The 27894-nt window shown below is 39.5% G+C and overlaps 2 protein-coding genes across 4 annotated transcripts; both read right to left on the reverse strand.

Annotated features, from left to right (window-relative positions):
• Positions 1–338: 338 nt before the first annotated feature.
• lmod3 (leiomodin 3 (fetal)) lies at positions 339–5122 on the reverse strand. The gene is made up of 3 exons (XM_086067549.1): positions 4454–5122; positions 2830–4374; positions 339–1308 (listed from the first exon to the last, which is right to left on the reverse strand). Exons 1-3 carry the CDS (start codon positions 4736–4738, stop codon positions 1261–1263), a joined length of 1878 nt encoding a protein of 625 aa, XP_085923675.1. The 5' UTR covers positions 4739–5122; the 3' UTR covers positions 339–1260.
• Positions 5123–5259: 137 nt separating this feature from the next.
• Positions 5260–26221, reverse strand: LOC147178352 (FERM domain-containing protein 4B-like). Of its 3 annotated transcripts, none has more exons than XM_086067547.1 (24): positions 25997–26221; positions 20387–20452; positions 19985–20079; positions 19776–19868; positions 17904–17988; positions 17604–17660; positions 17472–17494; positions 16820–16903; positions 16650–16715; positions 16366–16423; positions 16008–16094; positions 14974–15050; positions 14702–14840; positions 14491–14632; positions 14224–14357; positions 13628–13744; positions 13081–13309; positions 12947–13000; positions 12718–12856; positions 12435–12602; positions 9871–10646; positions 8653–8791; positions 7759–7884; positions 5260–5948 (listed from the first exon to the last, which is right to left on the reverse strand). In XM_086067547.1, exons 2-23 carry the CDS (start codon positions 20450–20452, stop codon positions 7761–7763), a joined length of 2952 nt encoding a protein of 983 aa, XP_085923673.1. In that variant the 5' UTR covers positions 25997–26221; the 3' UTR covers positions 5260–5948; positions 7759–7760. The 3 variants fall into 3 exon arrangements, with proteins under 3 accessions (XP_085923673.1, XP_085923672.1, XP_085923674.1); XM_086067546.1 differs by lacking the exon at positions 25997–26221 and adding an exon at positions 21085–21156; XM_086067548.1 differs by lacking the exons at positions 7759–7884; positions 25997–26221 and adding an exon at positions 21085–21154.
• Positions 26222–27894: the final 1673 nt, after the last annotated feature.

Consider the following 27894-nt stretch of genomic DNA (forward strand, 5'->3'; position numbering starts at 1 on the left):
TGCCTCAAAACTATGACTTGAGTCAAATTAATTTCCGACCACAAGCTTCTCAGAATAATTTGCAGGAATTTTGGCTATTTCTTCCTGACAGAACTAATGTAACTGAGCCATGTTCGTAGGTTGCCTTGCCTTTTCAAATCTGCCCATAAAATCTCAATGGGGTTGAGATCAGGTTTCGTTATGGCCGTCCCAAAACATTGACTTTGTCATCTTTGAGCCACTTCGGAACCAGGTCACCACGTGGATGGCTCATTTGCGTCCAAGCTGGTTTATGTCTTCAGCTGTTGCTTCAGTATTTTCATGTGATGTTCTTTCCTCATGATGCTTTTTAAAAAAAAAAAAATGTTGTGTGTGAAGTGCATGCACAAGTCAGTTCCTCTTGCTGCCAAACAACCTCATTACATAATGCTGCCGCCCTCGTTGGGGTGTTGTTCGCAGTCCTGCATATTATGACCAAACAGTTCAATTTTAGTCTCATCGGACCACAGGACATGCCTCCAAAAATTCAAGTTGTTGCACCTTCAGGCATATGGAAATTGCAAGGATAATGGCTGATTTCTGACATTACACGAAGAAGCTGTGTGTTTCAGGCGTACCTTCAAATGCACCACAGGTGTGTCTCTAACTTAAATATTGAAGCTTCCAAAGACATGACATCATTATCATCTGGAATAAACCAAATTGTGCAGTATTCATTCTGTATGGAAAACTCTGAAGGAAATTATAGAAGATTTGTCTTTAAAAATCACTCTCATTAGTCTGGCATTGAGTAAATATTGGTAAAGCTTGACCTAGAACAGGAAAAGTTAAGTCAGGCAGTCAGGGGGCATGGGGGTAGTATGTTTCTTTTTATATACAACCTTGGCATATACAGAATCATCATAATTTTTTCCCCCTTAGAATTTTCTCCTCTACTTATTCTGAAAAAATATTGCGACTGACAACAAATTTTCTTGTGGCATTTTGAATAAAAGTTGATTTGTGGAACATCCGTGATTTACTTTTTTCCTCCAAAATTAAACATTTAATAATCATCATCCAAGAGCTGTGATTCCATATTTTTTTGCCAGGGGGTTAGTGTAGTGTATGCAAGTAAACTTGTGGTTTCAATTGTACATACCACATGCAGTATTGGCTTTTGTGAAACATTGTGAAACAAGAGCCAGCGTCTATGTGTGTGAACATGTAGTTCTTTCTCACTGCACAGTTCATTTCCAAAATACAGTATGTGTCAAACACATATCATGAGAAGTCACTGCCTCAGATGAGACTTGTTTCACTTGATTCCAGGGCTTTGGGGAGCGGCACCTGCAAGCAAAGGAATGAATTTGTATCAAAGTTTCTATGAATATCCTATTAATACGTTATCATTCTTGACACACTGTATGCTCTGAAAGGAACGTGATCATAATACATTGGACAACGGACACTTGATGTAGATATCACCAAATTTATGTTGGAAGGATCATTCTTCTAACTAAAAATAGTTGTCTATGTCTGTGTCAGTTCCTTGACTGACAGGTGACCAGTCCAGCATATGTCCCTCCTCTCATCCTAAATCAGCTCCGCTTTCTTACGACCCGGAACGGAACACGATGAAGGATGTATTTACATCCAGTGAAAGGGTTACTTTTGCCAGTTTGTGGCCAGTGTGCATACGTATTTTGCAGACTCCAGATTCCATCAAGCAAACGGTTTGACTGCAAAGGTACCAGATCTACACTAACGACATGGACAGATTTGCTGTGGGAAGAATGTAGGACCACCTTCTTAAAGGGGAAGTCAAACCCCCAACCCCCAAAAATATTTTTAAAAATTATTGATAATATGTTCTATGCAGCCCCACTAGCCTAAATACGGTATTTTGGTTTTAATATTGCGTTAGTGGACTATGAGTTTAACAGCAAAATCCAGCAGTTTTAATCAATATCAGAAGGCGGTCATTTTGCCACTTGACATCACAGCTGCTCAGGTCTCAGTTAACGACTAATCACAGCTCAGCTTTAGAAAACAGGTGAGTTGTGATTGGTCGTTGACTGAGCCCTGTGATGTCTGCAACTGTGATGTCATCTGAAGTCAACAAGTGGCAAAATGGCCGCCCCCTAAAATGGATTCTGCTGCATAACTCAAATTACACAAATGTAATATTAATCAGAATGTCATGTTTAGAAAAGTGAGGTCACATGTAACACATTAACTCATTCGCTGCCATTGACGGCTATAGACGTCAAAAATTCATTTGAACTATTTCTATTAGTTTCAAATTTGTTCCCACTTTTGTTAAGAGTATGAAAACCAAAATAAAAAAATATTGTACATTTAGAACAGATATAAAATTTGTGATTACTCTAAGTTAACTAGTTAAGTTATGTGAGTAATTACAATTAAGAATTTTAATTGCCTGATGCCCCTAATAAAAAAAAGAGAGAAAACAAATAATATAAAAAAATTAGGGGCGTCAGACGATAAAATTAGTTTTTTGTAATTAATCGCATGACTTCAAAGTTAACTCACGATTAATCACATATTTTATATCTGTTCTAAATGTACAATTTTTTTTCTAGGTTTTCATACTCTTGTTAACTAAAGTGGGAAAAAATGAGAAACTAATAGCAATAGTTCAAATGAATTTTTGACGTCTATAGCCGTCAATGGCAGTGAATGAGTTAATGTAAAGAAATGCTTTAGGTTGACATACCCTTTAACTGAGATGTTGATGAAAATTTTTAGTGGAAGGACCTCCATCAGTCAGTCCAAATTTGATCTAATCGGTACTTCCTTTACTAAATGTCTGATGTGGATTATTAATCACCCAGCAGCGATACTCACAGATTTCAGATGGGCCACGTTACTCATCTTGATCTCATTTAGGAGCTCATCACGAGGTGTGGGATCAACCTTTGGTGGCACTCGCCTGCGAGAGACCGGCTTCAAAGTTTTAATGACATCTTTCAGGTTTGGTTTTTCATCCGCCATCTCTTGTGTGACTGCCTCCGTAGCTTTGGGAGTCTTCTTCAGTTGGAAACCTGCTCGCTCTTGTCGACTGGCTTCCCTGCGGTCCAACTCTGCAAAATGGTCACGTTTCTTTGGAGTTTTCTTCAGCCGGACATCCCTCAACGGATTTTGGCTCTCGGCACACGCTTGTCTGGGAGTTCTCTTGTGTTTGAGCTGCTTTGGGGGCTCTGGTTCTTCTTTGTTTTCTTCCTTTTCTTCTTTGGGAGGCAGATTATTCAGTTCTTTTGGGGGTGCAACAAGCCCATGTTTCTGCAGGAGTTCCAGGGGCGGTATGTACCCCAGCATCTCGAGTAAACCTGGAGGCAGGTTTAGACTGCTCTCATACATCTGCATGACCTCCCTCTGCTCCTTCAGCTGCTGTTGCCTCTGTTCCTCTTTTCTCATTTGCCTCTGGCGGTCCAGGTTCCTGGTTAAGAGATTAGTCACCACCATCCTTGGCCCTGGCTGTTCAAAATGGTATCCCATCTTCAGGAGGGTGTTGTTGGCCTTGAGCAGGCGTGAGATCTCCATCTCAGCATGATGACCCAACATGTGTCTTTGATTGTGAAATCGCAGCTCAGTGAGCGCCTCATTAAACTGTAGGCATCGGATGACGGCAACGATTCCCTTTCCTGTTATGAAGTTGGACTCGATGTTCAGCGTTGTGATGCTGCGATTCTCGCGTAGCATGTTGGCCAGGTTGAAGGCGATGTTTTCGTCCACACCGGTGTTTGCGATGCTGAAGGTTTTCACGTGTTTGTTCTTCTTCAAGGCGTTGACGTAGTCCAGGAGCATCTCTTTGGGAATGTTTTCGATGTTGTTGAGATTGACCTCAGTGACCGAAGGGTTGTTGTTTCGGATCTTGTCAAGTGTCGACTCCAGGTTTGTCTCATTTCCTGATGGCCGAGATGTCATTTTGATGTTGTTCAGTGCCAGCTTGGGGATTTTTAACTTGTTGATTTTTGGCTCCTCTTTCTGCCGGAGTTTGTCATCGGGCTCACTTGTCTTTGCATCTCCCAGTAAATCTAGAGGAGGTTGAGAATCTGTCATTTTACTTTCCTTTTCAATTTCTGTTGTTCCGTCTTTCTGGCCTGTCGTTTCCTTGTCTGTGCTGTTAGATTGTGTCTCAGTATTTTCATGTGTTTGTTCAATTGGATTCATCTCTTTGTCTTTCCCATGGACATCTTCATCCGTTTCATTTCTCTCTTTTGCATTGTCGACGATTTCCTTAATTGGTTCCTCTATGTTTTCTTCAGATATTGGCTTTTCCCTAGTGCCATCTTTAATCTTTTCCTCAATTACTTCCTCATGTACTTCATCGTGCCCATCTTCCACAGTGTTGACGATTTCTTTCTCTTCAGCCTCCTGCCTCAATGTTCTCTGATGAAGACAACCAAGGGGACCAACATTGTTACTACTACTTATTGTTAAAATATTTGTCAGACTGGTGGCCTCTTACCTCACTGGGTAGCAGAGTAGCAGGCACTCTTTCTTCCTCAAGCATACGCTTGGATTCCTTTTCCCAGTAAAGGTAGCCGACCAAGGATCTGTGGTCAAAGGTTCCAGTCGGAGGCTTCTCTGTCTGGTCTTTCTGCCTCTGTCCAACTGGAACACTATCATCTGGAGCAATCATAATATCCATTTCACTCTGGAGCTCCTTAAGCTCCTCGGGCGAAAGCGTAGCAAGGAGTTCATCCTCATCAATGTCCTCTTCATTGAGATCCTCGGTATCTTTGTTTGACATCTTTGTCTTGAGTTCTCGATTCAAATTCTGTCCAAGGATGCTAAATGTTTGTCAGAACACTGACACGGGGCAGAGCAAACTGGCAAGCTTCTGACTTGAGCTGGAGTTGCTCTGCTTCTGTCTCATGTGGAGTCTAAAATTAAACACTGCGAAGTGCACGGGAGATATTTACGGCAAGACAAGTAGGGGGCGAAAGGCATGCTATCGGTCTTTTTTAAGCCCCTCCTCACCGTACTTTTGGGATGACAGTTGCTTCAGGCAAATGAAAATGCAAAGAGTGACAGCAGCAGGTGGACTATTTTCTCGAGCCCGATCAAGCTACAACAGTAGCGTGACATTTACGATGTGACAAAGCGATTCAAGCCATCTTACCTCAATCTTTTCTGACCATAATTCAAAGTAATTTAATGCTGTAGGTTATTTTTCAGAATTTCCAACTTTAATTGTAATGATCTATTTACTTAAAAAGGGCTACTGAAACAGGTGTTGAGCAACAGCTGTACATGAAGTGACAGCGGCCATTTATGAGTCACACGAGTATTTATTAATCCTTCGCAGTGGAAAATATTTCATCATGACACCTCACAAGATACTTAGAACTACACACAGATTGTACAAATGTGTGAGGAAACAAATGTGTTTTTTATGGCAGTGGTCTGGTTCTTATCAAAGTTGTTATCAAAACGGATTTCCTCCACATGCACGTTATATCACATCACGGCACTAACTGACAAATGACAAACTGTTAACATTATTGACATTGTACATTCAGATTCCATGATTAAAGAAAGGAAGGAAAGTAATTCTGGTCTGTTCTAATGAAATATCACATTAAGTGTCACATTCACAATCTGGATCATCCATTTAAGAAACAGGTGTTTGGGTTTTTTAACCTGTTGTTCAGCGTAAGACTGCAGCTAGTTCATGTTTTTTAGATTCAATGCAAACAAATTGTTGCCTTTATATCTCAAGTACAAGTCAGTGGGGTTGTGCAACATTTTGAAAATTTGAGACACAGTCTATCTTGCCTCTCTCTCTACAATCCACCCAATCGAAGGCACCCTGGGTTCAGAGGTTAGTCATAGGAGGAAAAGCCTGTGTTTAAACTCCATCCTCTTCATGCACTGCTTGCGGTGGCTTTTTGTATGTTAGAAAAATGTGGTTTGGTTGTCATCTGTGGATGCTTGTGTAGCTGCTGCCCAGGTAAAATCTGAAAAAGGACACTGGAATTAAACAGATATTTCACATATTCAATAATTTGAGGCTATCCTGATGTTTGACCAAAGAAATGAAAAATAAAGATCTACACTGTCTACAGACTGATGATACAAGCAAGCATGGCGTAATAGAGTGAAATGGTCATGTTACAACTCTGAATGCAAAGCAACTCCATGGTGACCAAAATGCATAAATAAATAAATAAAACACCTTCACATGAAAGTGGCCTTAGGGTGAATCTTACACAACACGACGGTCCTACCAAAGATTGGCATCTGTTTGATTTGCGCTGTATATTAACCAAATGCTTTCTAGAGACGAGTGTTAATTTCGTTAACGAAAACTAAACAAAAATAATTTCGACAACATACATTTTTCACCGGACTAAAACCAAACTAGACAAGACTAAAACCTCATTAATAAACAAAAACTGGGACTTAATCAGTATGCATTTTCGTCGACTAATGAAGACGAGACAAAAATGTAACTTTACTTAATAAAAACGGGACTAAAATCTATGTGGACATTTTAGTTCATGAACAAAAACGAGATGAATATTATATGATTTTTGTAAAATCTTGTCTCTGCTAATCTGTCACATCTGTGATAGTGTCATGTGACACACCAACTTTCAAATCTGCAGGTTGCAAGTGCAACATGCACAAACATATGAGCCAGACAGGAGGTAGATTCACGCTGAAAAGTAAAAAAAAAGAAAAGAAAAAAAAGTTAATTAACCCACGGCTATAACGTTCCAACAATAATGTTAATCCGACCGCTAATTAATGCTGGCTAATTTACTAGCTCGTAGCATGGAGCCATAGTATGAGATGAGAGAACATTTTATGTGAAATAGTTTTAGATCTGAAATGTTCAATATAATCTGCTGACAAAAAATATACAGCGGTGAAATGATTGTCCTGACTAAAACTAGACTAAAACGTCTTTTCGTCTTTCTTGGACTAAAATAAAGACTAAAATGCTAGATTTACAGTCAACTAAAAATGAACTAAATAAAAACGGGATGAGGTTGGCTAACTATGATAAAAACTAACAAGTGCGACTGAAATTGGACTAAAACTGAGACTAAATTTTTAAATGGCGGATAAAATTAACACTACTGGAGACCCACCAGATCAAGCGATCAAGGCTGTTTTTATTTCTTCCTATTTAATATAAAGTACAGAATTAAAAAAAAACGTGTATAAGTAAAATTGTCTCCTCAGATTGCTCTACTTGAGCTTTTTCCTTTATAGGTGTTGTCTAAGTTCCTCTTGCAGCCAATTGAACAGGCACATTGCTGTACAGACCCTAGTTTAATCAAACAGCCTGTGGGCGTGTAGGATTTCCCCCCCCCCCCCCCTCCGCCCCCTCATGAGCCTAGGGGGCAGCTATGAACAGGGCCTGGCAGCAAGTAGCCATGGAAATGTGTGGCGTGAAGAGGAAAATTCTGTTCCGTTTAATTAGCTTGCTTTGTCTGCTAATTACATCCTTTGACATAATTGTAACTGTGAAGTGTAATTAATCACAAATCCTGATTGTGCAATCTAAAGCATACAGTATTGTTGTTCTATGTTGCTAACCTTAAGTTTTCTTTTGCTTAAATTTTTTTATAGAAACTGCCACAGAATGGATGCATGTATGTGAATATTGTGAAATACAGAAACACTGCCCTAAGGGGGGGAAAATCCAACCACAACACAAAAAGATGATTTCATTAGATGAACAATTGAGCACACTGATGAAGATGGAGAAATGGACACGAGTGGCAACACGACATACAGCCACCTGCTTGGTCTCACCCTTAAGTGCTAGAGTGGCTGTCTGATGCTTCGTCCATTCTAATGGCCGCAGCGCCAACCACCTCAACTGACTCACATTTATTAGGCTTTGTGTCAGAGCCCGATACTTTGTTTTCTGGAGAACATCTGCGCACATGAGCATTAATAGTAAGTCCAAAACTGAAGGAGGGAGGAAAGAAACGGTAGAGATGACATTGTACTTTAAATCAACTCTTCACTTAATCGAGAGGTCAACAGGATCACCATTCAAATATGCACAATGACCCTTGAAAGAGAAATAAATCATTCTGTTTGAACCTAACAGGAAAGTACAAGGAATGAAAGGCTGGAGGTCAAAAGAGGCTGAGTATCTATCAAATTGTTAAAACCTATTGTAGTAGTGACCAAATACACATCATGCTGCAAGATTTCTAAAGTGGAAGTCAACCATAAATATTTCTTGACAATAATATGGAATATGTGATCTCACTAGCCTAAACATGACATTCTGATTAATATTACATTTGTGGAAGAAGAGTAAGAAGCAAAATCCAGCCAATCCCAGCTCAGCATCAGAAAACAGGTGAGCTGTGATTGGTTGTTGACTGAGCCCTAAGCAACATTGATGTCATCTTCAATCGACAGCAAGTGGCAAAATGGCCGCCCCCTGAGATAGATAAAAACGGCTGGATTTTGCTGCTGAACCCTTCTTCCACTAACACAATATTAACCAGAATAGCATATTTAGACCAGTGGGGCTGCATAAAACATATTATTGTCCCCCCAAAATTGGGGGGTTGACTTCCCCTTTAAGCGCTCCTTGAACATTCAAACTTTCACAATTTTTGACTTCTTTTTTTTTCTGATGCTACCTGACTCCCTGAATCAAGTCAAACGTTCAAAAAGAACACTCACCTGTTGTGTGTGGGGCTGCGATTATATGGCGATGAAGGAAGTGCATGTTGAGAGTATTGAGGCGTGTTGGGTGTGTCGTAGTCAGTCAGGCCGACTGCCAGCTGGTTGCGCCAGTTCCCTGCACTCTCCACTGAGGACACTGCAAGTCAGCCCAAACCAAATGCACTCTTAAGTCTTATGCTTTCATTGCACAGAATAAAAAAATGTATACGACTACAATGGATAAAACAGACACTTAATTCATGTGAGATTTTTTGGAATTATTATATTAAACACTTAGGGTGGACAGCGCACATACACTTTGGCGTAAAAACGGGTACTTCTTGATTTTCATGCAGATGCAAATCAAATTGACCTTGCTTGGGAATTTGGTAGACTGCGCTGAGCCTTGTTGGGTGTTCCGGCAGAACGGTGTTTTCTTTTACACACCCTCGGTGCACCTGACAATTTGGTGGCCGAAATTTGTTGCTCAGTGAGATACTTTTCATTTATGGATTTATTAAAATTCCACTTTATACAAAAAAGATGATGCAGACACTGGGAATTCACTGACCTTTTTGTTTTTAAAATAAAATAAATAAATACAATAAAATTAAGAAATGATGTTGACATTTTGGAAAACTTTATTTACAGTAGAAAACTTTAGGGAACTATTTACTTGCTTAATTTTTTATTTAGCATGCTGATGACCCTGGAAGCTCCCTGTAATTTCGTTGTCATTTTTAAACAAAACTGTCAATTCTGTATATGTTTAAAATAAAAAGTTTTTTTATTTTTGCTGCAAATGAATATCAGCTTAAAATATCGATAATCGACCTCCTTGACTACTAATAATTGGTATCGGTCTTGAAAAGAACCATATATCGGTTTATCACTAATCAAAATAAAGAAAGCTACAAGCTTTGCACTAGACTTGTGCTGGGCATGATGTGTAAATAAATTGTGAGGCAATATACTGTATATACAGAGGTACATAAGTTTTTCCCAAATGTCAGGGTAGCCAACAAAACTAAATCACCAAGCACTGTGTCTACATAATAATATTGTTATTTTCCATCACAAAGTGGATGAAAGTCAATTCTGGACAAGATACAAAAACTGCAACTGACGATTTAAAGACAGATGGTGTCCTAAATGAATAAACCATTTTAAAAATGCTTGCGTTCTTGTAGACACTGTCTTCATTGACCTATAAACCACTTGCGATCATCCTCTCACCAGATGAGAAAGACGTTGTTCTGCTGGAGTGGCTGAATGCCGCCGGCATGGTCTGGTAGCCGAGGCTGAGCTGGGAGCCACAGTCAAAGTCGTATCCTGCCCTTTCTCCTTCCCTGGGGGCACGGTTCCGATGGTACCACCCTCTCAGATGTTCTGCCACCATAGCCTTCTGCATATTCTTGGCCAAAAGTTCATTTCTGGGTCCCTCCCTGCTCCGCGGCGGCCTCACAGTCGCGTAGGGATTCTGGGAAAGGCCGTCAGTTCGGTCCGAGCCGTAATGCCGGAATCTGTCGTGTCCGTGATAGCCGTTCATTTGATACGAGGGGTTGACGTTGTAGTGGCCTTCTACGTCATTCTCATAAACGTAGGCACCGTTATCGTACGGCTCCATGTCTGGACACGGGCAGCCGGAGACGTAGTAGGCACTGGGCGGATAGTGTGCTGAGGTCTCACAGGCGTAACTACAACCAGAATGATGCTGCACCAGGTTGGGCATGCTCCCTGTATTTCCATACACTTCCACGTTGCGGTGGAGACGATGCATGGTGGAGGTTCGGGAATCTAATGTACTGTACTGGGAAGTGGCAGGCCCGCAGAAATCCAGACTGGACTGACTGGTGTAGGAAGAGAAATCCTCCAACACTTCTGTGCTGTTGCTGCGGTGAGCTGGTGACAAGGTGAAAACTGGCTTCTCCGGGTCTGTGTCCTTTCTCAGCTGGGGCTGAGACTCCAGACTTCCACTGCGAGCTCTGAAACCATGAGGCAAGCCCTCGCACCTGGAAAGAGGACACAGCTTGCTGTGTTACACTAATAGTTGCTATACTGGAACATTCACCATGCACTGTAAAAAAAATATATATTTTGGAGAGAGGTAAATATAATCCACAAAAATCATTAAAATTTTACCTGATTACATTAGGCAGCAAAGGAATGATCAAATACAGGGTACATTTAAATTACAGTCAAATTAATCTCCATTTTATACACTGCGATTGATGGCACAACCCGTCTCTAAAAAGTACAATGACTGTTACTTATTCACAAGTATTAACGCTGCTTTTTACTGCTTGTATTTTCAATATGTTTGACATTTTATTTTATGAAACCGTAACAGTAGTTGGTTTACTATGTAAGTATTTTAATACCTACTTATGAACTAAGTGTTTTAGTACTATTTGAATTTACGCACGTACGTAATGCACGTACCATATGTAGGGTTTCTTATTTTCTCAATCATGAATACGGAAGTTAAAAAAAACTCCTGTTTTTCTGACAATTTTTTGGGGGGGGGGACCTTTTTAATTTTCTGTTTTTCAGAATTTTTTGGTTTTGTTTTACTGATTTTTTCTCTCTCATAAAAAAAGAAAATTCCAGTAAAAAAAAAAAACTTAGAAAAACAGAAAGAAAAAAAATCAGAAAAACGGGGAAAATTATTCAAAAAGACAGAAAAATATTCTGAAAAACAGAGGTTATGTTTTTTGGAGTATCTTTTTTCCTACACTCTGAACTCCGAATGACTTGTTGCAGACTCACTAATGGCAGACACTTTCCGTAATACCTCCAACGTACCTTCAACTATATGACTTACTGGCTCAGTTAAGGTAAAGCATGTACCGTAATTAGTAACGCACGCAGTATTGGTAATGTTTTATGCTTTTTCATTCTAATGTAAGCGAGGTATATCCTTTTATGGAGCAAGTAAGTATACAAACATGTCAATCGTTCGACATGATTTTAGTAAGCTAACAGTTAAATTTCTACGGAAGCGTGCGTATTGCATGTGGGAAAGGGTCCGCCATTAGCGAGTCTGCAACAAGTCACTTGGAGTTCAGAGGTAAAAAAAAAAAGAAAAATGGAAAAAAAATACTCCGGAAAACAAAAAAAAGCCGGTGCTCTGTTTTTCGGAATATTTCTTTTTCTGTTCTTTTAAAATATGTTTTTCTGTTTTTATGAGTGATTTTTCTTCCCGTTTTTCCAGAATATTTTTTTCTTGTTTTTGGGGGATTTTTTTTTCTTAATTTTTTTTATGACAGAAAAAAATATTTAGTAACAAAATTACCCCCAAAAAACAAAGCTACTGCCCAAAAAATGTGTCATAAAAACTGGATTTTTTTCCCCAAGTGAATGCAATGAGCTTTTGTACATGAAGACTCTATGAACTAAGTTGTATGTGATGAAATAATTTCATTCTCCTTAATTGTGATAACTTTTTGTCGTTCATAACACGTTATGTCCAATACAGTAATTTTTAATAGTAGTATAGTAAGTAGACTAAGAAATTGTGAGTATGTTTTACCCAAATTAGTAATTGGTTGTAAATATAAAACATGTTAGGTAAACTCATATACATATTTAAGTACTTCATAATTACTTAATTAGTATGATATTTACCCACAATGTAAAATGTATATTTAGCCAATTAAAGGGGCTGCAGATTGTTACCCTACAGTAGTAATTGGGTAAATTATATAGGTTGGATTTTTTTTTTCAGTGCAAGGGTTTGAATGGCAATTTTAATTAGCGACATAGTGATGGATAATAGTGCTGGGGAGCCATGACCAAACCTGAGCTGGCTGCTGCTGTAGGCATTGCGGGTCATAACCGGTGTGGGGGGCATGCTACGCGGGTCTCTGGGAGGTCTGGGGAGGGTTTTGTAAGGGCTACTGTGGCTTGAGGAGGCCTCTCTTGGATTGTGGTAGTAGAGGGAACTCTCTTGGCCTTCAAAAGCTAATCTAAAGGGGTGTGACATTGAGGGTGATGATTCAAAAGAAAGGCAGGAATGATATGAGTGCAACAGAAGAAGGCCTCAAACATTACAAAGCAATAATAGGTCGGATGAAGCCTCACCCTGTGTTATGGTTATTTTCCCTTGGAGATGTTTGCTTCTCCACATCGTATTCTGCCCCCAGTGAGCGTAATGGACTGAACTGAGGGGAGTCTTGCACAGACTGTGACCGTGGCCGCTGACTAGCGTTATCCGAGTCATCTGAATACAAAAATAGGACAGCGCGAAATCATGATCTGAACATGGCATTACTGCAGGATACTTCGCAAAGATGAGTTTTTCCAAGCTCACCATCCTCCAACGGGAGGCTTGACAAAGAGCTGCAGTCTGATCGCATGAGTTCATCTGGACAAAGAGGATGCTTAGTGTAAATACAGCAGAATCATGAAAGTTTTGACAGTTCCTTAGTTGCACTTGCTACAAACCTGCAATGATTACTGAGGCTCTCTGGGTGGGTCTTTTCCCCTTTTTGATTCGGTAATGGTTCATCTCATTCTCAATCTGCTGAAGCCTGTGCATAGCATCCAAACAATTTCTCCTCCTCTTCTTCTTGACTGTCTTACACAGTTCTGGCTCATTGGCCAGCTTTTTAGCTGCCTCTACAATCTTCTGCTGGAGGGCAAATCTGCTCTCCAGATTTCTCAGGAAAGGATCCTGCAAAACATGTTAAAAGGCCATTTTATTATTATTATTATTATATATTTTTTTACATTAAGTAGTCACAGTAATCATCTGGGATTGTCATTTGAACCAAACTATTACCACATTAAATTACCACAATTCATATAATTTATTTATTTAGTTTTAATTAATAATTTAAATTAGATCTTCAATTTTTTTTATTTAAAATTGTAATTTAATTATTTAAATAAAAAAAATTACCTAAAAGTTAATTAAATTTCAATTGAATTAAAAGGCAAATAATGTTGGCCAAAGAGAAATATATGTGGAGGCTTAAAGTGAAACACAGACCTCATTGTAAGGGAAAAGGTCATCCAACTTGAAAGCAGTGCCAACCCGTCGCCTAACCTGTGGTGGTCGTTCATCTGAAGACAAAGGGTACTCCTTTGGCAGCTTGCCAGTAAGCTCCTGAGAACACAAACACTTCAAATGGACACTGTAGCAGAAACAATCCATCATACAGCAGTTTAATTAAACGCTTTGGGGGGCCTCTGGAGACAGAAAACATCCAGCAAAGGCCATTCATCCAGATATGTGACACGTTACAATGACAACAAGTAAAATCAATTGTTTTTAACACTTAAACTATACATGTATATGGAACCACAATGAGCCAAAGATATGGATCACTGCTGAAGTGTCTGCTTCAAAACGAGACTTCCATGCAGGATAAAACAACAATATCAAGTATTCTGACCTTGAGCTTTTATTTTTATCAAAAGAATATTAATGGTTTGCCATGGCATAACCAAATCACTTATCTTACTGGTATATAATATTCTGTAATATACATAATAAGCATAATTCTACTCATGGATACAAATTCAGCAGCCAGGGAAAAAAGTTGACAGCCAAAGAAACAAGGACGAGTATACAGAATAGCTCACCGCTTCCCTAAGACAAATCTTCTTTAGTTCCTTTGTTTTTTTGGCCAAGATATCTTGAATCTCCTGCTCTTTCTTTCTCAGCTCAGAGAGTTTCTCTTTCTTCTGCTCCTCACTCATTTCAGAGTCTGCAGAACCTGGAAAATGTTAAAAATGAAATGAAAGTTGAATATTTGCAAAGTTGTTTCACGTCTATAATCTGTTGATTGATATAATACTGCAGGCCATGTTTTAATTCTTAAATATTTAGTATTTATGAATTTTGCCAACCTGTCGATACCAAGCTCCCATTGCTGGCTGTAATCAAGTTATTTTTCATGAGGGACTCTCCAAGTTTGTTCATCTTTGCACCTGCGTGCTCGGTGAGATCCATGGCAATTTCTTCCAAGCTTTTGGAGGCTCTGAGTTTAGCCTAAAACGGAGCAGGGGTATTTATAAATTTGAGATTTTGTGTGAAATTCGTCATAACTCTGACACTCACTTTACTCTGCTTTCTGTCCAAGTAGAATTGGTGTTGGCTAATGGCCATGGTCCAAATTGTTTTGATCAAAGAGTGGCTCGCATACCACGTGTGGATGAGGAGGCCAGTTTGTCCGAAGGTGCGCTTGGTTACTGCTCTCCTGAAGCAATACGACGTCAGTGGTGAACCGTGTGTCATATTTCAGATTTCAGTTAGAGTTGGTTCATCTCTTACAAACATAAGTGATGCCAAACAAACAAATAATTGTTCGAAAAATCCGAAAATGGGCTCACCTGTGTGGATCATTAACCTCCACTGCAAATTTTTTCTCCCTGAAGTACAAATTTTCCAGTTGCTTCCACTGATAAAGCTGGAAGTCACAAAAAAGAAAATGCACACAGCAAATAATCACTCATTAATGTGACCAAGTAAGCGTCATTGGAGTCTGGTGTACCAGGACCGCAACAATGCAGGTGTTCCGAAGGGACAAGACTCCCACATGACACAATCCTACTCATCACTCATTTGTTCCGTGGCTCACCAGCCAGGTGCTCCAATTTCAAGTCATTTGTGACTAACTGCATGTCTAGTCCAGTGAATGACACACAAACCTCAAAACATGTGATTTTTTTTCAATGTTCCACATATTGTGTGACAACATGAAGAGCTGCATTTCAAAGTACCGCATTGTATGCATTCAAAAAACATAAAAACTCGACTTCTTACCGCTACAAAGTGTCTTCAACTTCAGATCCTATTTTGTAGTTATGAAATCCTCTCTGGCTTCACTGTCAAAACAAACTTGTACTATGTCCGTGTCAGGTCAGCTCCTGACTTGCCTCCTCAGGTATTCTCATGCATGGCAACGCCCAAAGCCATCCCTCTTTTTACTTCTGACATCAGCAGCTCCCTCCCCTACCCTTCTTCTCCCCTCCCAACCATACAGCCAGCAGACACTTGCACAATGCAGCTGTCAAATTAAAACGGCATCATCGCGTGCAATCCACCAGAATGTATTGTCTTCATGTGACACGTTTGAAATCATATTTCCGCTTCTTATTGGACACAAGTGCGCATGCCAAACGCCTTACTATGTGGCATAACTCACATGGTTGCTTCTACCACTTGGCAAGTTAAGATGGCTGACGTGTGCATTCCAGTAAAGAAACACTTTGCATTAATGATATTTAGCAATAATAAAAAAAAAAGTCCTGCCCTTGAGTTCATTTGAATCAGAAATGATGACTCAGCCTACTAACAGTCCTGTGATGTCATGTTTGCAGACAAGCCAATTTAACGCCACAACAGTCAGATGATATTTATTTACCTTTCTGGGTTTCAGCTTATCTTGTAGATCATACTGGCCAATGCCTTTATAGCTGATCCCAAGCCACCATGGCATACCTTGTTTATCCTGTAAGGAGAGAAAAAAATATGTCAACATCTGTTCACTTCCAGAGGTAGCAAATCCAGGTCCAGAAAGTAAAAAACCCTGCCGCAATTTGGCTTTAGCCCCAGGTGCTACCTAGCTAGCTCCCACTGTGCTCTCATTTAGGCTACCTGCTAGGGAGCTAGCTCGTTAGCATCAGGGGCTAAAGCTAAACTGTGGCAGGGTTTTTACTTTCTGGACCTGGATTTGCCACCTCTGTTCACTTCCCAGTGCAAGGACTGAGCTCAAAGCCTACCTTCACTTCATAATAGTGGACACCATATGTGGGCAAGGATTCCACAAGCGTCAGATACCTACGATGAAAAGTGTTTTTATTAAAAACACAGGAGGAATTCTGTGTGATTCACTGGGCTGCACATATTGATTGATTTCTACCAGCTGATGGGAAAAGGGATTCCGGCAAGAGTGAAAAGGAAAGCTCGTGGAGGAAAAAGATTAATGACCTGAAACCATTCCAACATTGATTAATGTCGAAAGTGTTCCAACAAATCGATATTTTATTTTAACTTCAACACTTACTGCACAATGGCCTGCCCTCTGGAGACTCCTCGTAGCTGTTTATAATAGTCGATGACTCGATCCTCACTTCATTAGCATAAAGAAAGCGAGAGAAAATGTATTTAAGGTGAATTTGGAATACATTATTAAGTGTGCTGCTAATCACAATCCAGAATGGCCTGAAAGCATACCAGTACGCAAATGATGGGTGCTCCTTGAGGACTTTAGTGGGAAGAGTGGGCAGTTTCTTTAAGTCAGCTCGAGTGGCTTCATCGCTAGGGAAGAAAAGAGGTGGGAAATGAATGATAGCCAACGTCAAATTATTGCTATGTTTTGCATTTCAGCACTACCTACTAGCAGCCACAAAACGTGTTTGATGTTTTGATTCTGACTCTTCACTTTTTTGGTATTATTATGTTAAGTAAGATTTATTTAGAATAATTTCCATCACACCACTCAGTATGACAGTGCATTTCTACACCAATATTGTTGAATTGATACACAGTATCAGACAGTATCATTCAAGACATCTTCATAAAGCCACAACTCTTGTATTGGATCTCGTTAGATTTTCTATATTTATTTGGTGGACTTGAAACTGTTCCCTGCTCCCTCCTGGCATGTCAAGTCTTGGTTCTATCAGCACCATGAGATTTCATTAGTAGACGGGTGTGAGCTTCTCAGCGCACTTCGACAAGCCTCACATTACATTGCTATTGATTGTTATTGTCCTGGCTCTTGAGAAACAAGTGACCTATTGAGTGTTTTTGCTGAAAGATCACAGTTAACTTATGCTGCTGCCAGTAAGTACTTATCACCCATCTGATAAAAACAAGCTCTAACCTTGTGTAGTCTCCCTTCGACTCCTGGTAAATAAAAAGAAGAAGAAGAAGAAAATTATCATTGGTCTTCAACTTTTCTTTAAATGATTTAAACATTAAGACTTTGGTTTAAGCGAGTAGTAAAGACACCAACCTGCAAAGCATTTGCTGCCAACTTGAAGACATTCTCACTCTCCACTTCTATAATCCCCTGTGAGTCAAACAAGGATTTTGGATGAACAGATGGTACTCAGTGTTCCACATTTAAACGGTTTGCTATCGGCCTCAGTATCAGCCCGTTCCCAGAACAAACCGGTGTTTTTCTGCTTTCTTACACGCATTCTTCCTAACCAAGTGAAAACTGCCCCGCGGCATGCAAATGACTCATCAGGTGGCTTCAGCCTAGTCTTGATTTTTATTGCCTTCAACGTGTAATAAAATAAAAAACACTTACATTGTAGACAGCAGATTTTGCATTCAGGAAAAATAACTCCACTGTTATGATGTCCTTGAGCTGTGTTATGTTTTCCACATAGAATCTATGAAAGATAAGTACACAAAGTTGTCGACAGAAATTTATTTCAAGCTACAGGTAGTGATTAATACATAGTCTGCCACAAACCTATGCTAACTGTTAATATTGGTCATTCCAAAATTGCAGGACAATTTAGGCACCAACTATTTTGAAAACTTGCTCATTTATTTCTTTTTTTTTGTGCCTTATTTCAAGGTGAAGGTACTTGCGACGGTGTGGCCGTTTTAACGATCAGAAACTAGACATTAGAAGAATATAAAATGTCCATTAATTTCATGCATTAAGGAAAATTGCTATATCAGGATATATAGGTCTTCCTTTAAAAAGATCTATCATTGTTTTTTTGGGGAAATTTTATGCATCAAAAGTACTAGATGTATCTGTTCTTAGTATCGGTATTGGTGACCATACTGGTATTGTTTGTAAATGAAGTGGTATTGAACATCCCTATTTTTTTCTATTTTTTTAAGAAATACAGTTAGTTAAAAAACAGAATTAGCTTTGTTAAACTGTACATGTTTTTAATGAGATGTTTTACTTGTCATATGTCGTATTTTGCTGTTTGATGCAGCCCTGTTACAGAAAAACAAAATTTCTGGATAAATCCTTTACAATAAAAGTTGAATTTTGTGGAAATGCAAATTTAATTTTAATATTACACTATTAACAGTGACAGGGTTCAATTAACAGGATTGTAAATAATGCTAATGTAAAGTTTTTGCTCTGTTAGATGCTATGCTTACTGCTTGAGAATGGAGCTATGTAATAAAACTTAAATAAACAATAAATAAAATATTATATCAATATGTCTTTTTCTGAAAATATGGCAGAATTACATTTGTTTAACTGGCTCAGCCTCATGTGATTTGATTGACAAGACCAAGTTATTACGCTGAAAAAAATAAATTAATTAAATGTCATTATTTTTTACAAATTATGACATTGTTAAAATGTTAAACGTTAAAATAATAATTAAATGTTGATGTTAAAAAATCATGATACAATAGTTGTTACATATTAAAGAATAGTATGAACACTTTTTTTATAATAGTCCTAATACCTCATTTTACAATTTAATGGCCATATTACATAATTGTCTGTTATTTATCTAAGGGTTTTCTTTTGTTTGTTTGTTTTCCAAACTGTCATTTTTATTTATTGAATTGTTACACTTTTGGGCTTCCATAGAACGACATGAAAAATAGAAATGCAGACTTATGAGGTCTTCCCATGGTAAAAGCAATTATCTTGATGATGCCATTTCTGCTGAGTTATGCATCTCTTTTTTCTCTCTAAAAAAAATATTATGTCTGTTATTAAACAAAATAATTTAACAATTAGAAGGAAAACATCAACAAAATCGTAACAAACAAAAGCAGATTCAAAATTAATTTTATCTGTTATATTTGATATGTATGTTAAGGTTTATTTGGTGCTTCATATGAATTAGGAATCACTTTAACATTAATAATAATAACACATTCAATCTGTAATGCACTTTTCATCAGCACAATCTCAAAGTACTACAGAGAGAAAAAAGTTAAAATAATATTAATAATTAAGAGTTATAGGCCTTTCTAAATAAAAAGTTTTACAGGCCTGATTTATCGGGTCATCTTATGCACTTTGTGCATAAAACAACAAATGTCAATATAAGACCGTCATAAACCGAGAACACACTGTCGGCCGACTGTGTTTAATTTCTAGCCTGCTGCCGTTTTATTTTGCTCACCATACAGGGCTGCACCCTGCTGGAGAGCTTTAGCCCTGCATGTGAAGGCTTCTTCTTACCTGACCAGGAAGTTGAGGGCAATGGAGCCGGGCCGCTTGGAAAAGTCATGATCAAGAACTCTGCGGTCCATCTGCAGCCACTTACACTGACCACTGCAAAAGCAAGCGAGCGTGCCACAGTCAACACATCTGCTCTCTTTTAAGAATCGCCAGCAATAAATATACCGACAAGTGCAAGTACTTAGAGGTCAGGCCAACAGTTTACATACTTGTCATTGAAAAACGCAAGTCCAAAGAATTCCTTCTCTTTCAGGTTGAAATGGGACGAGACCAGGTCGACGAGTTCATATGACAGCAGCTTTGGCTGTGGAAGAAGATTGTTCAGATTCGTTGCCAGCTCCCATACTGAAGTCTGTTCACCTCAAAATTAAAGTAAGTACAGCAGCTTCTGTGTATTATTCACTGGCTCCTGCTGTCTTGTATAAATGTCCTCTAAACATCTTGTATTGAAGTGATGCACTGCTTTAATACATTTGAAGTCGATGTGAGGTGCTTTTTGCACAGTTGGGTGTGAGCTCTCCACAAATTGCTGACCTGAATCTCCTCTCAGGTTGCACAGTGAGGCTTCTCGGTTATTATACAAATATTGACCATCTCCACGTTACTCGTACCTGAACCAGCAGCTCCAGCTTCCTGTCATCCAGCAGCTGCACTTGACACAGTCTGCCCTCGGTCATCTGCGGGGACACAAAAGAGGAAATTGTAGCATGCTCTTTAACTTCAAAACCCTACAGGCATCATTTTTTAATAAAAGCCGTAACCTAATGTATGAGACGGAAATATGATGAAATCACAAAACAGACACAGTGGGACTAAAATATTTCATGTTAGAGTTGCCATAGCGAACTAATACCCGAGCAGTAAATGCAGTGATCCTTCTTAAAGAAATACTAACGTCATGAATGACAATGAAACCTTTGTCCCAAAGATTTGTCGCCATAAAAACCTGGAGAAGGATTTGAGTTACTTCACATTTGAGCATTTCACAGAAGTCTTCTTAGCCTTTGAGCGAACAAATATATTTTAACAACAAAACAGTTTCTGCAGACTTTTCCAACCTGCACAGCCAAATTTGTCCAAATCCAAATAACTGCAATGACATTTGCTCCATTGGGATTATTTTCCTTGCGTTGCGGTGTTACAATGAACAGCGCTGTGCTGTCAGTGCATCGAATTCTCAGATCAAATCATACATTGACAACATCCGAAATACCTTGGGTGGATCTGACAGTCCCTTTATCTGACGGAATGAGGCTGATCACCTCTCTTCCGTCCAGTTCTATCATAGAGAAGTGAGCGACTCTCATACCTGGTAAAGCTCTCCAGGGAGAGCGCAGAAGCGGATGCATTCCTGACTCATCCCTTCATTGCGTTCTTCTCGCAGGAGTCGGAGAAAGAACGGTAAACCCTCTGCTGGCTTCTGGGTTTGCGACGGCTTGAATTCGGCAGCCGACTTAATGAGGCCGAGACGGGTCAAACTCGTGACTACAGTTGCTCAATTTAGGGTTGACTGCCTCGTTGTATAAGTGGATATATTTCAGCGAGGAACAGGAATCTAATGTTAAACGTATTCTCTATTTTTCCCAAATGTGCATACAGGCCATACCTTGCAATTCTTATGTATATCTCTTTATTGCACTAACAGGCACTTATTCAATTAAAGCTTCAGAATAATGTAATCTGATAAATAATCTCCAGTAGTCTCAAATAAAAGCTGTGTGCTCCATAAATCAAATTAGTTTCAACTGCATCTGCAGTTTAATCACATTGATTTATTAAGTTGTGACACGTGGTCTAACATTTGCAGCTGTACTTAGCATGCAATACTCCAGTCTGGCCACTAGATGCTGCAGCCAATTGTATTCTCCTTTTAGTGATAAAATGGCCTCTTGAAACTTGCACACAACACTGGGGAATGAAAGAATTAAAGCGTGTGTATAAAAAGAGAAGTAATAAGACTTGAAACGATCTGCACAGTTGGCCTACGCAGTGCTTGCAGCCATGCTAGCTATTTATATCTGATGGCATGACCCAGACTCACCCCGCAGCCTATCAGTGGCAGCATAAACGTGAGATTCCATATCAAACTGAAGAGTGGTGCAGGCTGGGAATTAGAACTGATAAATGCACGAGAATAACAAATGCATACGAACAATTGGCAATGGTGGTTATCTTCAGTTCAAGACCAATGCAGACAACAAAGCATTCAGCCCTAATAAAAGCCTGCAAGGCCTCGAGAGTTTAGGACAACAGTTCAACCTTCATGTCAAGAAAAAGGACAGTCAGTCATTGTGTTTCTGTGCAGAGATATGCATAACAGACCATTTCTGTGCCGTTAGTTAGCATGTTGTATATGTGCTATGTTACCTCTAAACAGGCCTGGGGAGTAACGGAATACATGTACCACCGTTACGTAATCAGATTACAATTTTTTTTTAAACTGTATTCCATTACAGTTACAGGAAAAAACATGTAATCAGATTACAGGTAGATTTATTAAAAATGGGGATTACTTCGAGGGATTACAATTTCTACGATGAGAGAGCGTAAAAGAGGGTGAGAGAGAGAGAGACAGAGAGAGTGACAGAGTAAGAGAGAGAGAGAGAGAGAGAGAGAGAGAGAGAGGGATAAAGCGACAGAGAGAGAGAGAGAAAGAGCGCGTGCACGCCTGCGCGAGTGGGACCATTGCTACATGTCGGGGAGGTGGGAACGAAAAAAGCTTCACGGACGTGAGGAGGAAATGGCGACCGGTATTCACTGGAATTTACTGGGTGCAAAGGTTTGCGCTAAGAGTCCAGCGGCATGCTATGCGCTGTAGCTTCTTGCTAGCTAGCCTACTAGCCTACAACCATAATGTGAGTTACACCTTCCAAACAAATCTTCCTCCCACCAATTCACTATTTAAACATCATGCGCAACATATACACGGCTAAACTTGTGACTGGGATAAAAGTTCATTTTGCAGTTGATGTCACGCATCATCTATCTATCTATCTATCTATATATCTATCTATATATCTATCAAACTGTGAGGTGTGGTTACTTTCAGTGACAGTTCGAAAACAGCATATGGCCTTCAATCAATCAATTTATCAATCAATCAATCAATCAATCAATCAATAGCCTACATGCTTTTTAATTACACAGAGGCGCATTGTATAGAATATATATTGCGCTGATATTTATTTTTATTTTGTCTTCATGAGCATACTCAATATTGGAGTAATTCAAAAGTAATCCAGTTACATTACTGTAATATTATGGTACTTCAATTACGTTACTAACTACATTATTTAGCAGGTAACTTGTAACTGTAACGGATTACATTTTAAAAGTAACTCTCCCAACCCTGCCTCTAAAGCTCACAGCATAAAAACATGTCCATGTGCCATTCATGATGGCTAAAGATAAAGTCGGAAAGGTAAATAAAAAAAACAAGCCGGAAAATTTAACCTGTCATTATTCAGGCCTGTCCAGACAGCAGCCTGTCTCATCTCTGTTTCCACTTTTCATGCATTATTGATGACGGTTGGTGTTACACAAAAGAGTGTTTGTTTTCTTGAAGACACCCAATTTGAGAACACATCCTCCCAAAGCAATATGTTTGTTTTACAGTTTGCGAGGAAAATAAGTCTGTGATTGACAGTCGACTAGTTCTGGGTGTATCAGCTGAGATCGGCTCCAGCTCACCTGCGACCCGAATGAGGATAAGCTCTATAGAAAATGGAGGATGGATGTTACTTGAGGTAGCCCCATTCTAACACGCTGGGTGGCTCATGTAACGGACCTTTGACACCTGATATTAACACGCTCCTCTGCATAGCTGATGATGACTACATCTGAAGTATTTTTCTTCCTATCTCTGATCAGCGATCGATAAGTCAATAGCTAAGTATCAACCATCACCTCATGTTGCGAACGTGTGATGTCCAGGAAAGCAACGTGAGGCTTTAGATGATGTCATTAGAAATTCTCTGCGTGGGGAAAATGCGGATCTTTGATGGAGTAATTGGGGGCGGAGTCACGGCAGAGAGATTCATGCCAATGATGTCATCGTGGTGTGTAACTTCTGCCTACCCTGAGAAGGACATCCTTGTATTTGTCCTACAAATACTGTATACAAATATTTTACCAGTAGTGACTGTAACGGTCAAATCAGCACCCGTTAGCCAAACTGTCACAATGAAGCAGACCCTAAGGTGACATTCACATGCCAATTTTACTATGTGCCCAAATTATTCACTATTTCAAACTAAACTAATAAAAAGTGATGTCATATCCACCCTCAAGGTAATGTTCTACCTCTTGTTGACAGTCTAAATATTTGAACGCAATGACCCAGAGGCTTCATAGATCCTCGGCCTCTGTCATTATACCAACACCGAAATGGAGTTTTAGAACCAGATATCAGCAACATCTTTACCTGAAGAAGGGCAATACATTACTTTGATTAGATTGTTATTTCTTTTGAAGTACTTCACTACATTATATATCACAAGCTCCATCACAGTTCTGAGGTTTAGGCTTCGAATCTCAGCTATGGGCATTCTTGTGTCGAGTTCAAACAATCAATCAATCACTTTATTTATCCCTCGAGGGCAATTAAAAGGCAAGAAATAGTTGAGTTGGGTGATATTGATGTAACAAAATAAAAGGACTCTAAGCAAATGCATGCATGTTGGCGAAGAAACACAGTAACTGGGTCATTTTTGGTTGAGAATCATCTTCAGACTTAGTCAATGTACTGCACTGTGTCCTATTATGTGCTGGCATTAACCATTGTAACCCAAGGGGAACATTGTATTTCCACAAATCCAGTTGTTATGCAGTCCATGGCAACACATGTGTGCTATAATAGTGCAGCTGGCTCCAAATGTTGCCTCTACAAAATGGGCTAGAAGCATCATTGAAGTAAGCAGTGAGTCCGAGCCACCTCAATGACAGTCCTGGCACGACCAATGACACAGGTCCTTACACACTACTGCAGTGACTTACTGCAGGGCCTTCAGCCTATTCGAAATGATATCAGGACAACGATGTGATATCGACTTCATCAGAAGTTATATTGATTATTAGGAGAGCTTGCATCAAATGATAATAATCTATTCCTATGGTCTTTTGACAATGATCATTTCCTAAAGGCTGATACCATATTATATACCTTCCCCACATACAGTAAGAGGTATAGCCTAAGGCTTTAGTTCAGATATCTTTGTTTTTGTCTTAAGGCCATCTTTAGAAGGACTGTGATTCTGAAATGGAGGGTTAGCAATAGCCAACAGCCTCCCTCCCTTGCGGGCCTTGTACAGTACACTGGCCAACAAAGATGTGCAATGGAAGGTGACACCCAATTAAGTGTATTGTTTTACTATAAGTATGTATGTATATGTTTGGGACAAATGCCCACAAAAGTCAGCTAAGTTGATAAATGACGCAGGACATCCGCTACAACAAATAGAAAACATGACAAAGTTGGACATATGTGTCCAAGAGACACAACCACCAAAGCAAGACTTCCTGTTTATGAACCCTTTAAATACACTCAGACTGCGCTTTTCCTCTGAGATAACATCAGTAGGTCAATTGTCTAGCTTGCACTTTTGTACTTTTTTTTTTTAAACCTGTACAAATATAAATGCATTCATTACATTAATACAGGATTTGGAACTATGTAAACCTGTCACTATTATATCATACATTGCACAATTTCACATGTTTTCTAAATTGAATTAAGCATACAAAACACAAAGTGTTCATTATTTAAATCAACGCTGGAAAGAGAACCCTGTCAAACTGATGATTCATCCACCATTTTTTTTTTTACAAATTCGCTAACTCACACTGCCAATATGACTGCATTAAATAACACTCTCGCTTAGTTGAGCAATTATTGCCTTAACGTCCTAATATGTGCTTTATCCACCTCCATCTGGATAACAGTATGGGGACTGGCCCACCACATTGAGAGAACAATGCATGTGCGAAAGTCTATGGGTGGTTTCCACCTGTGCGTCTGTCTCAAAACACACATGTCAAATAAACGCTTTCTTTCTTTTTTAAATTCTCTTCGCGAAACACGCGTGTCTCAGGTTGGGGCGGCAAACCAACCGGTTGTAGGTTCACCATGCACGTTTCTTGCCGGGGTCTACTTTTTGTCTCCTCGAAGCCGGTTACAGAAGAGGCGTGTATCAGCTCCACGATCTCAACATGTCTCTTCTTACCTTTGCGTTTATATATCCTTAAGAGTAGATAAGGTAAAGCCTCCCCCGCATGCCGGTCAGCCGTCCCGCCGGTTGCGCTCGCCGTGCAAGGGAGTCGCCCCACAGCCGCCGTCCATGCTCATCCCCTCGGCGTGTTGCTGCTGCTGAACGCGCCTCGTATCGAGCCACACGCACCACGCCTTCAACCGCCGGCTATTATGTGAGCAAGCGTAGCATCCACCTCCCTCACTCTACCTCCCTCCTTCCCTCCATCACCCCCCACCCCCCCCCCCCCCCATCCAGCAGCTGCCGGCCAGCCTGCTTCCCAGTGAATGGCCTCAAGTGAAGTGGCCGAGAGGATGCATGTGCTCTGCATCCCTCATTATGAGGACTGACATAATTCAGGATTACCTCCGACACACACTACTGAAACGCTTTCATACACACTATTCTGAAACACTCGCGCACACTGCTGATTATTTTTATTTTTTTCTAACACGCGGCTGAAATAGTACTCTCAAACGTCATGCTCTTTCCTATACTGCTACCTTTTACACCTACTGGAGACTTCTTTATATAACATGCAGCACAGTTCAATAAGGCCCGCGGGAGCTGGACCACATTGTCTCTGCACTTAGCTACAAGTAGCCCATAGTGATATTATCTTAATAAATGTCGTTGTGGTTTTGAGTAACATAGAAATCAACTGCATCATACTGACAAAATATTTCTTATAGGCCCATTTTGACACTTTCAGGTAACCAAAATATTAGAAACTACCACCACAAAATTCATCTCCAACAGTGTAAATTACGTCGGAGGACTACTGTAATATATATAGCCTATACAGTATACAGAGTATATTGTACTTTAATTAGGCTATACAGATTATGTGTCAACAACTATTGGATCTCATTGTTCAGTGTCTAAAAGACATTTACAATTAAAAAAACTAAAATAATATTATAAAAGGGGACGTCAACCCGAAAATTTCCTTTCCAATAAAAAGGTGTATGAGCCCCCACTAGTCTAATCAGCATTCTGACTAATATTGCACTTGTGGAATATGAATTAGCGTATTAGCAGCAAAATCCATGCACCCGTTTTTATCCATTTCATGGCCGTGGCCATTTTGCTACTTGCTGTAGACTGAAAATTACATCACACAGCTTCACAGCTCAGCTTCAGAAAACAGATGAGGCATGATTGGTCGCTACCTGAGCCCTGAACAAGTGTGATGTCATTTTCAGCCGACAGCAAGTGTCAAAATGGTCGTCCCCTAAAAGGGATAAAAACAGGTGGATTTTGCTGCTTTAATTCATTTTCCTGCACAAACATAACATTAATAAGAATGCTGAATTTATTTAGACTAGTGGGGCTGCATAGAACATATTGTACCAAAATATTTTTGACTTCCCCTTTAAAATCTGTGTTATTACCATCGGGTTTATTTGCTTAACGTGTTATAAAAATGTATTTTGTATAATACCGTCACAGTTCTCATGGCCACCCCTGATGTTGCCATGGCAATTGCTTCAATAGCTATCCCGTGTCTTAATTCCATTGAAGTGACTCAAACAGGTTGTTCATAAAGTATGATGTGCAGACCAAATTCAAAAGTCATATACGACTTGCAAGGAAAAAGAGGACTAATTATGTGCACGTGGCTTTGGAAAACTGGTAAACATCCACCAAACAACAAAACAAACAACAAAATACTGCTGATTAAGATTGCTGGTGGGTTGCATTTGGTGGTCTCACAACAAGGTGCTGATGCTCCTGAAATATTTATGACTATCTATTACAACTACTCCACTGATCATTTCCGTGGTAATACTGCTTCAGTGAAGTTGCAAACACAAAATTTGGGTTAATAACTTCCATATCACAAGACACCAATGCCGTACTGTATGCAAAGA

Source organism: Leptonotus elevatus, chromosome 2 (genome assembly GCF_054856555.1).
Source record: "Leptonotus elevatus isolate MCC_2025b chromosome 2, RoL_Lele_1.0, whole genome shotgun sequence".
Lineage (NCBI taxonomy): Eukaryota > Metazoa > Chordata > Actinopteri > Syngnathiformes > Syngnathidae > Leptonotus > Leptonotus elevatus.

Excerpts from the sequence above, each read along its gene's own strand:
- lmod3 (XM_086067549.1), bottom strand. The coding sequence starts at position 4,738 with ATGTCAAACAAAGATACCGAGGATCTCAATGAAGAGGACATTGATGAG. Across the intron at positions 4,375-4,453 it reads CTACTCTGCTACCCAGTGAG|AGAACATTGAGGCAGGAGGC; the intron begins GTAAGAGGCCAC and ends TGTCTTCATCAG. Across the intron at positions 1,309-2,829 it reads ACGTGGCCCATCTGAAATCT|GTGCCGCTCCCCAAAGCCCT; the intron begins GTGAGTATCGCT and ends CTTTGCTTGCAG.
- LOC147178352 (XM_086067546.1), bottom strand. The coding sequence starts at position 21,135 with ATGAGTCAGGAATGCATCCGCTTCTGCGCTCTCCCTGGAGAGCTTTAC. Across the intron at positions 17,495-17,603 it reads TGGCAGCAAATGCTTTGCAG|GAGTCGAAGGGAGACTACAC; the intron begins GTTGGTGTCTTT and ends TTTATTTACCAG. Across the intron at positions 16,095-16,365 it reads TCCACTATTATGAAGTGAAG|GATAAACAAGGTATGCCATG; the intron begins GTAGGCTTTGAG and ends CTCTCCTTACAG.